At 54.9% G+C, this 10,634-nt stretch overlaps 1 protein-coding gene across 1 annotated transcript; it reads right to left on the minus strand.

Moving 5' to 3' along the window:
• Positions 1-5,232: 5,232 nt before the first annotated feature.
• EPOP (elongin BC and polycomb repressive complex 2 associated protein) lies at positions 5,233-7,365 on the minus strand (the record flags this gene model as incomplete). The annotated part of the gene is made up of 1 exon (XM_080633553.1): positions 5,233-7,365. One exon carries the CDS (start codon positions 7,363-7,365, stop codon positions 5,233-5,235), a length of 2,133 nt encoding a protein of 710 aa, XP_080489679.1.
• Positions 7,366-10,634: the final 3,269 nt, after the last annotated feature.

A 10,634-nucleotide genomic window follows, 5' to 3' on the forward strand; every position in this document is an offset into this window, starting at 1 on the left:
ATCCCTCACCCCCTTCCCAACCTCTCCCCCAGCCCCGGGAGGGGGTTAGGCTGCTTTTTGCTTCCCAGCTTGCTGCTTTACCAGCCCCTTCCCTGCGATCTAATTTATCATTAACACCCTGACACTAAACTAAATAAATGCAGCTCAGCTCCCCCCACACCTTGCTGTGAGGCTCCAGATTTGTTCCATCCCCCCCCCCCCCCTTCAGTTTGAGGATGAACCAGTCACAAATAGGAGTTAGAGAGGGGATAGGTCGTCCCCCCCCCATCAGGTCCCTGCAGATAATTAACATCATTATTAAATTGCCTTCTTTAAAAGCTAATAATAATAAGAGCAGGGTCATTTGGCTGTGATTAGAGCCCAAGCGGGGTCGTTGCCTCCTGCTCCGGTTGCTCCCAGGCTTTGCCTCTCCCAGTAGTAAATTTTATTGAAATGGGATTCGTTTTAATGTGGATTCCTTCCCCCTTTGCCAGAAAGGAGGAGGGGGAGGGAAAAAGCTGTAAAGAGGTGCTTTGCAGATTGATATTGTGATGTGATTTGGGTGTCAGGGAGTTTCAAGGGGTTCATCTGCAACACCAAGGGCATCAGATGGTTATTGTGGCCATCAAATAATACCTAATGAGGTCCTGACTGCGGGTGCGTTTTGTTGCTCTTCCCATTTTTCCTGGTTTAGAGAGAATCTTCCTGGCTGTGTAAGTGCTTCCCAGGTTGGAATTTCGACTCGCATCCAAAAGAACAGACTTTAAGGCCCTTTCAACACTGATAAAACCCACTTCTAGTCTTCGGGTCGCTAGTTCTGATTTACTCTGGGGTTTGTGTTGGGGTCTGGCTCTACCAGCGCTGCTTCAAGGGGATCTTCCACTCCTTGGGTGTGTTTTCCTTTGGCAGGGATTTAAAACTCTATCTGGCATGCTCCTGCCATAAGGGGCACTACCTCCTGAGGCCCTCAAAATAGAAACACATGTTTGGGGAGCAGTCTCTGGCCTACGAATTAGAGGGAAGGAGCTATCGATTTCCCATTAAACCTTGAGGAAAAATGTTGCTTTCGGGCAAAATATGTCCACAGAAACACCACCCCCCCAAGCAGCTGAGCACATGTGTGTGCAACCACATGTGACGGGCACACGTGTGTTGCTTCGCACAGACGTAGGGCATGGAGCTGTGTGGAGACAAGGACACAGGGACACGCTTGCACATGCAAAACATGCCTGGGAGCAGGAACCACGCATCCATGTGGGATCAGGGACATGGGAGAGTGCCGCGATCCCAGGACAGGGGATTCGGGACAAGGGAGGGTGCCAGGATCATGGCTGGAGGAGCACGTGTTGCAAACCACATGCTCCAGATGTGCATGACCACAGCTGGACACGGACTAGCAGCACATGCTCCCTTCACAGCACACAAGCACATGCATGCACACACCCCCATTCAAACACACATGTTCCGGCTGCACAAACACACACCCCCTTAAAGCAAGCACTCCCCAAGGGCACCCACACCTTGCACACACATGGGTGCACACCAGCAGCCCCCCACACACAAAAGAGCCAAATATCAGCCAGTTCTGTAAAAAAAACCAACAAAAAAGGTATTTATTTCTCAGCCTAGATTCCATATTGCACGCAGGAATTAACACTTTCATCGTCATATACTTACAACAACTTCAAATAAATAAAGGTACAGTAAATCTAAGCAGAAATACCAATCCATGGCTGGAAAAGGCTCTTTTCCTCCCCTCGGTGGTTGTATTGAAACGCGTGGTTTAGGGGAACGGCAGCATCGGCCGCTGGATGGGCCCAGCCCGGGGAAATACCCCCCCTCCCCACCCACAGCACCCCTCAAAAAGGAATGATCCCGGGGGGCAGAAGCATCCCTGGATCCGGGGGGGTCCAGCAGGAAAGCACCCACGAAGTGAGGGACAGTTTAAAACCCAGAAGAGGGGTGGCAATATTGAATCCAGCAACGCAAAGAGAGAGCAAAGACCCATGAACCCCCCCCAGCCTGAAAAGAAACCCTCACAAACTGGGATTACAAAGCACCACAACCGTATCGAAGCTGAGATATTCTCTTTTCCTGAGTCGAAAGCTGCGTTTTTAAAAGCAGCGCCCTTTCATAAAAGTTTTATTTTATTTACTGTATTTTATTTTTTTTTTACAAGATACTTTCGGTTTTCTCCTCCCGACACAAACGTTTTTATGGGGGCAAAAAAATAAAATCAAATAAAATCACAAAAATCGATATTTTTGTTGCTTCTTTTGCACCCGTTTGGAGAGAAAACAACGCAGTAACCTCCTTAGAAAGGTGCCTTTAAACCCTTTACACTGTCCTGGCCTTGCGAGTTGATGGTTTAGCTCAAAACCAGAACAAGTTTGAATCGCCTGAACCTTGAGCTCACTGTGTCCCGTGGAGGAATTGCTTCTTCCACTCATCTAGCGCTTGGTTTGTTCAGTTTTTATGGCAAAATGGGCAATTTCTGACAATAATTGGGGGGTTCCTTTCTTTTTCATTTTAATTTGAATTCTATTTACTTCCAAGGCAAGGCCACCCCCACCCTCCAGTTTCCTACTAGAGGATCGCCAGGAAGCTGACTTTTCTTTATTCAAATCTCTTCATTCCCTTTCAAACAGGTTTAAAAACAAACAGGGGTATTATAATTATGGTTAATATTAATAATTATTACTATTTGCTGGGAATGGGATGGTTCTGCTGCTTGAGGAGCCACTCAAAGGTGGGGGGTGGCAAGTTTTGAGGTATTTTATATTGTTATTCACAGCCCTGCTACAGCCCCCCCGCATTATATACAGATCCCTGCACCTACCCCCAGCTCGGCACATCAATACCTACGGCTTGATTCACGTCCCCCCATACCGTGTATGAATTAATCGCCGTGGTTTCCGCACACCCACACGGCCATAGGCAAATATACACTGAGATAAATAGCCAGGGACCCGCACATGCGGGGGACCCCCCCTCCCCCCATGCGCGTTTCCCGAGGTGTTTATATCCCTTAACAAAAAGAATTCCTGAGTTATTTGGCTGTTGCAGATGGAGCGGCGGAGTCTGGGGGTTGCTGCTTTTATATGTGTGTATATATATATACACACATACATTTATATGTATGCGTATATATATATATATTAGCATTCATTCCCTGCGCAGATCTCGGGGTTTCCTGCGCGCTTTCCGCAGGCGCGGAGCGCGGCCGCCGCTTTGTGCCGTCACGGCTCCCTCCCGCAGTTGCGTTTAAATTCTATTTTATTTCATTTTCATTTTTTTTTCCTAGAAAATACATTTTTAACCCGATCCGGATTTAGGGCAGTCACGGGCCGGGAGCGAGCGATCGTGCTCGGGGGTTACACTGCAAACGGGAGCCTTTCCCCCCCATCTCCATGTCCCCTTCCTAAGTTCGGGGGTGCGGAGACACCCGGGGTAGGACCCCCCCTTCCCCGATTTGCCTGATTCCTGGGTGCGAACTCCACAAAATCGGTTTTTCTCCACCTCCCCCCCCCAGGATTGGGGGTTTTTGGGGTGATTTTTTTGGTGAGCGCCCTCGGCGACAAAACCTGAATATCTGGGGGGAGCCGAACCCCCTTTTCTGCACGGGAGGAGCGGGGGGGTGGGGTGGTGGGGTGGTGGAGAGAGATAAACCAAAACCTGCAGTTAACCAAAAAAAGCCTCTAAAAACCCAAGTCAAACAAACATCGCTTTCAACAACAATTCCTGTCTCCAAGAAAAACAGCGATTAACAGAGACAAAATACGCTTTGACCTTAAAAATGTCTTTTTCCTCTCCCCCCCCCCCTTTTTTTTTTCCCATTCATGGAATTAAACCAAAAAACAACCAAATCAAGCCAGGCCAGGCCCGATCGGGATCTTTCCTATTGAATCCTGCAATGATTCTCCTTGGCCTCCCATTTCCCTTCCAGCCAAAGGCACCGGAAAGGGAATTTTATCTTTATTATTATTATTATTGTTAATTATAGTTTTCGGGGAGCCAATTTTTGGAGGAAAACAATAGAAATTCCCGAGCTGGCATTAAGCGATTCCCTGCCGTGGGCTGCGAATATTTTCTGTTGCAAAGAACGGAGGGAAAAATAGCCCACATCCCCCTCAATAAAAAATAAAAGAAGGGAAAAAAGGGAAACCCACACACACCAGCTTTGATTTCCCGAACCAGAGCGGACTTCAGAGAGCCCGTAGGGCTTTGATGCCAAAGCAGGGTGGAAATCACATCAGGAATAGTCAAAAGGGCCTGTTACAAAGCCACTGGTTCGCAAGGAAAGTTAAACCGGGATATGGTTTCCTCCGCGGAGGAGAGGCATTCCCCCCGCATTCCTCCCCGCATTCCGCTCCGGAGCTCGGCCGGGATCAAATTGTCCATCTGTCCCTTCCTGCCAATGCTCCGGATCCGATTTCTTGGGGGGGGGGAAGGTTTTCCAAACGCTGCCCTCGGGCTACCGCGGCTGAAACTCGGTAAAATCTCCCTTTTCCTGCTCAGCTTTCATCCTTATTTTTCCTTTCTTTTCTCTAACATTGGCGCAGCGGTTTCAAATCACTTCCTCTCCAAGAATCCTGGTTTAACGAACTGAATTTCGTGCTCTATTCCTTTTTTCCCTTCCCGGCTCTCAAACAAACAGAAATCATCATCCCCCCCGCTGTAACGCCGTGATTTAGAATCTGCTCCCGGTTTCCCGGGACTATCCCAAGCGGACGCCGGTGCCTGTGCTCGGGGCCACCGTTCTTGCCCTCAGTTTGTCATTATTAATAGTTGAATCCGATGCATTTAGGCAGGAAAACGGAGAAATTGGATCTTTTCTCTGCCGGGTTTAACCGGGCGGCTCCTTCCTCCGCTCTCAGCTCCGCGGTTCATCCCAAATCCCTTCGCCGGGAATAACCCCCTACCGAGAGGATGGGGAAGGGAGGTGCGGGGGGGTGCATCGCCACCCCCGGGGATCCTGAAAGGAAACCAACACCGGACCCCGGCACTTACACGGCCACAAAAATATCGCATCTCCCACACGACCAGAGCGGGGCCCTCCGAAACGCTCTCGCACCCTGCGGCCCCCTCCTCACGTTCCTCGGGCAGCCCCCCCCGGCCGGGACCCCCGCTTCCGGGGCTCGGTGGGACGAGGGGGCCGCTCGCAAACACCCCCGGCCCGGACCCCCTCCCCGGGTCCCCCCCGCCGCTTTCATCTCTTGCCCGTTAACCTTTCCTCCGGGCCGGGCGCTGTCCTTAGAGATCCTCCAAGCTACAGCCCCGGAACTTGAGGCTGGGGGGCACGGGAATGGCGTTGCCCCCCAAGTGCCAGCTCCACAGCGGGTGAGTTTTGGAGAGAGCCCAAGAGTTTTTGCCCCCCAGGGAAGAGGCAGGACACAAGTCCCCATCTTCCCCCACGACCAGGGAGGGAATACAAGGGAAGTTGCCCATGAGGCTGAAGGAATTCCGAGGCGGGGCCGGCCCGGCGTTGCCGAGGCGTTTGCAAGGAGCGTTTCCCTTCCTGGCGTTCCTCCGCGGAGCCTTCCGTGCCCCCCCCTTGGCGGAGCCCCGTTGCCTCTCCCCGCCGGTACCGCGGGCAGGCCGGCTGCGTTTGCCGCTCCCCTCCGCGCCGCTGCCCCTCGCAGCCCCGTTCACCGGGGCGCCGGGGCTCCCGGGCCGTTTGCAGCCGGTGGGGGGGAGCTCTGCAGCTCTGCCGGGCTCCGGCCTCCCGCCCTGCCGCAAACTTTTCCCGTCCAGGTTGAAGCCTTTGGCGTAACACCACAGCTTGGACTGCCGGATCAGCCGGTCGAAGTGCTCCCGACGGGGCTCACCCCCATCCCCTGGGGGCACCGGGCCGGATCCCCCCGCCAGCTCCGGTACCGAGGCCGGGGCCGGCTCCGGGGCAGGCGCTCGCCCGGGTAAAGCTCCGCTTGGCCGCTCCGCCTGCTCACCGGGGCCTAACGAGGCTCCATTGTTCGAGGCATCTTTGTGCAAATCCTCCCCTTTGGCGCAGGGCTCCGCATCCCCAAAGCCTCCCTCCTTTTGTTGCGGATCCCCCCCAGGGGTGCTGCTCGGGGAGGGAGGGGGGGAGGAGGAGGAGGAGATGGAAGAGAAGGAGGAGGAGGAAGGGGAGGCCTCCTGCTTTGCGTACAGCTCCGGCTGGGCCCCCGAGCCCAGGGTTGGAGCCGGGCTTAAACTTTCCAAAGTTGATGCCCGCAAAGTCCTGGCCCAGAGCTGCTGCGAGAGGAAGAGGAGGCTGGGGTCAGGCCGCAGCGCTTTGCCCGCGCCCGGGAGAGGGGGCTCCACGGGGCGCTCCTCACCCAGGGGCTCCCGGGGGGGCTGCGGTGGGAAGCGCGGCAGAGCCGCCTGCCTGTACCGGGTGCTCTGCACCGAGTCCCCGCTGCACAGCGAGCTGCTCTCCGACTCCGAGGAGCTGCCCTCCTCGCTGCTGCACGAGCTGTCCCCTTCCTCCTCCTCCTCCTCCTCTTCTTCCTCCTCCTCCTCTTCCGACGAGTCGCTGGAGGTGGCGGGGCTGGACCCGCCGAAGTCCAGGCTGGAATCCGAGTCGCTGGAGTAACCGGCGGAGGTTCCCTGCCTCTTGGAACCGGGGAAAGCGGCGGAACGGCCTTTCCCGGGAGCTGCGGGACCCCCACCAGCCGGGAAGAGCCGCTCTGCGCAGCAGGGCCCCCGCTTGCGCGGGGCGGGGGGCGCAGGGGGGGGCGCAGAGGTGGGGGGCAGCCGCGCCAGGGCTCGGGGGCAGCTGGGCAGGACCCCGGCAAAGAGCCCCCCGGCCCGGCCCGCTAGCCCGCAGCCCCGCCGGCCCCGGGGGGGCTCCTCGCCGACGGGGAGGGTCCGGTGGAAGGGCTGCGGCAGCAGCGGGACCGGGGCCGAAGGCGCGCAGCAGCCCCCGGCTCTGCAGGGCTGCAGCAACGGGGGCCGGGGGCAGGGGAAGAGCCCCCCCGGGGCCGGCAGCAGCAGCTGCTCCCTCCTCTTGCTCTTCCTTTTCCTCTTCCTCCTCTGCGGGCCGAGGCTCTTGCAGGAGGTGCAGAGAGCCTCCAGGTCCGCCTTGGAGATGAGCGAGCATTTCACGGCGCGGGTGGGCACGGAGTTGATGGCTTTAAGGGTCCGGAGCTCCTTGAGATCGCAGCGTCGGCTCTTGATCTTTAAGGTTTCCATCTTCTTGCTGATGGTGGTCCTGGGGATATCCTTAAACAGGTCGCTGAGGACCTGGGCCAAAGCAAACATCTGGGTGCCATTGATCTGTAAGTATCCCAAGTTTATCCCTTCGATTTCTTGATAGCCGGCATGAAAATCCCCCGGCCTGGCTTCCCCATTGTAATCCATGGTGGCAGGAACAATTCCGAAGGTCCCTTCGCAGGTCAGGAACATTTTGCAAGGAGCATTTACTTTGTCTCTTTCAAAGGGGGCATTGAAAATAAGGACATATTTGTTTCCACTCCCTGATCACACACATCCTTACCCCTCGCAGAGGTGGGGGCGAGGGGAGGTGGTGGTGGAAATAAAAGCCAAAGCAGTCGATCTCCCTTTCAAACGCTCCAGTCAATGGGTTGCAACATCTTCCGAACACCCAGTTCCTCCGCCTGCACCGGGGCTCGATTCCTCGTCTTCCCCCTCCCCAGCCAAAAACAAAAAGGAAGGAAAAGAAAGAAAGAAGTCAAACATTTTGTATCCCCCCCCCCCCTTCCCGGCCGGCTCCCACCCGCGGCCGCGCACCCCACCTTCCCCTGCAGAAATAATTTGGGAAGGGGGGGAAAGAATCAACAAGCGCAGCCCCCCACTGCGCTGTGCAACCCCCCTGAGGTGCTTAAGCAAACAAAGCTCCCGTTGGGGGGGGGGTGGGGGTGGAATATCGAGGCGGGGGGAGCCCCGGGGCTCCGCGCGGTTCCCACCTTCCCCGCGCTCCGCACTCGCGGCCCCGCCGCCGGTACCGTATATTCTAAGGGAACACCCCGCCGGGCCGGCCCCGCCACCCGCCACCCGATTGGGCGTTCCGGGCCCGTGATGTCATAAACCCCAACATTTCACACGCACACCCCCCGCGCAAAACCTGCGCAAACCCCGCGCAGCCCCGCTCCCGGCCGTGCCCGCCGCTCCCGACCCCGCGCACACAATGGAAGCCGCCTCCTTGGCTTCTTTTTTTTTCCCCTTCAAAATATATATATTAAAATTTACTCTTTCCGCTGTATTTCGAGGTGACGGCTGCGCGGGCGCCTCCGCTTTGTTTCCGCGGTTTAGCTGGGGTTTTTTTTTCCACGTAGGGTTTTACGAGCCGTTGCTGCGCCTTTCCAAATCTGCCCCGATTCCTCTGGGATGGGTGTGTGTACGTATAGATTTAATAAAGCGTAAAAGATCCGGCTGTAAGCGAGTTGTTCACAAAGATTGACTCCGCAACAATTCATCCTTCAACCTTCAATGCTTATTAATTGCCCATTACTGTATTTATTAGCTGGCATGAGCGGGGTATCCACAATAACATCGATGGCATGTGCGAATAAAAGCAATGCGAGGATATTTATATTCCTTTTTACTCACACACGTTCTTTATTCACTTCGTGTCTGTTTTCTTCCAAACTATTTCCTTAAAAAAATAATTAAAAAAAAGAAAGTGAAGCAAAAATATTATTATTAATATTAATCAAAAATCTTTTGCATGGCTTTGCGCTGCTTAACTTTATTTCAAACTTTAAGTCCCAAGATTTCGATTCCTTCGGTGATTGCTGACTCGCTCCCGCCCTTCCAAACCAGCCGCTGTTTTCCCAAAAGCAGAGCTGCGGATTTCCTTCTCCAAAGTGGGGGGAAAAAAGGGGGAAAAAGCCACCACCACCCCCCTCCCCTCCTTTCGCCCTCACCCGGCCCGGAGCTCCATTGTCCCGGCCCCTCGATTTCTTTCTAAACCTGGAGCTCCTTGAGCGCAGGGAGCGGAGCCGCGGAGGCCGGGCCGAGGGGTTTCAGTCGCTGCTCAGGGGGCTAATTTTGGGGAAACAGTTACCTCGGAAACCTTTCGGGGGGGAGGGAAGGGAAGGGGAAGCTCCGCCGTGCACGCTGCGCCCTTCCTCACAAGCCTCCTCTGCCTCCCACATGAGAAGTCGCTTTCAGCCCTCCTCCGCCTTCTCTTTCTTGCGGTTCGGATGGCAAAATCGGAGTAATTTGATAATAATAATTTGTTAAACTCGATGTACAAATCAACCGCAAATGATCCCGATTTAGAAACAATCCCGGAGGAGGAGGAGGAAGCGCATTCCTGAGTATGCCTGTAAAAAAAATTCAAACTCACTCCACCATCGCCTTTAATTCAGAGCCGAGATCACCTGATTTGCTTTTACCTTGGATGGGAGGAGAACCCCCGATGCCAACATGGGTGCTGCTTGCGGGGGGAAAATCACTGCCAGGGCTCCCGCCTCCCCAGCACCCATGGGTGCACCCCCGCTCAAATGCTTGGCCTTGCTGCTGAAAGAGAACCCCCCTTTTTATTTCCCTGCGTTAAAACCACCACATTTCACCCCCGTTTTCCACAAGCGAGAGTTTCCTGTGAGTGAAGGTCTCCCGGCCAACACAAACACCAAATTCCTCTTTGTTTGGGCAGAGGGGAGGGGGAAAACTTCGCGCTGGACGGAAAGTGGCCGGTTAGGGGATACTGCAGCTCCTGCGAGGGACCACAGAAAGTCCTGCTTGCAGCCAGCCTGGAGCTTCCCTTCGCAAATATAGGGAAGATCCTGGGTATTTTTCTTTCCACATAAAGCCAGAGCCATTTTACCTATAGGCTGAGCTTAGCTCCGTGCCAGACTGGAGGAGGGGAGCGAGGGGCCGGACCTGGCCTGGAATATCCCCAGCCGGGGGGGCTGATGCAGTTCAGAGATTGGGAAACGGGGAGCTGGTGGAGAAAATGCAAACCCCAGCAGTGCAAGAAGCTCTTCTGATCACTTGTAGGGCTTTGGGAGGGGGGCCTGGAACCCCCCAAATGCCGGCTGGGAAACAGGGCTTGGAGGCCACATGCAGGCGAGTGTATGGATACGTCATTTCCCAGGAAAGGGCCAGTAATAGGAGCATAAATCGGCAATATTTTGGCTATGGATGAAGTTCAGCGGGGGGGGGGTGGGGTGTGTGTGCCTTGATGTCTCTATATGGCCCCAGACAGCTTGATGTGGGCCTAGAGATACTTTGCAAACCTATGTATATATATAAATACACATATACATATACATATATATATATGCACCCCTATATATATATATACGGGGAGAGTACTCGCAGCCAGGGTGGTGGTTCAGAAGCAAATCCATGTTGGCCACACCAGCAGCCCCCTGTGTTTCTGCTGCCCCTGTTATGTCCCCTGTTACCCACACCACAGGACTCCACTATATGCATGGGGCTGGGGACGATGTCCCTTCTCCAGCCACTCCATGTGTGTATGGATAAGTGAGCTGCTCCGTCTGCAGTGCACAGGGGCTTTTACACCTCTCCTGTCTGAATTAGGGTGCTGCAGGCCTGGTGTGGTAATGGCCATGGAACAGGCTGCTCCATGGGTCTCACATGTGGTGGGCTGGGGGCTGTGCTGGGGGAGAATGGGACTGCTCTGGGCCTCGGTGGTGCTGCTCTGGGAAATGGGCACAGTCAGGAGAGCTGGCAGCATCCGGATC

This window comes from Psittacula echo, assembly GCF_963264785.1.
Source record: "Psittacula echo genome assembly, chromosome: 23".
NCBI classification, from domain to species: domain Eukaryota; kingdom Metazoa; phylum Chordata; class Aves; order Psittaciformes; family Psittacidae; genus Psittacula; species Psittacula echo.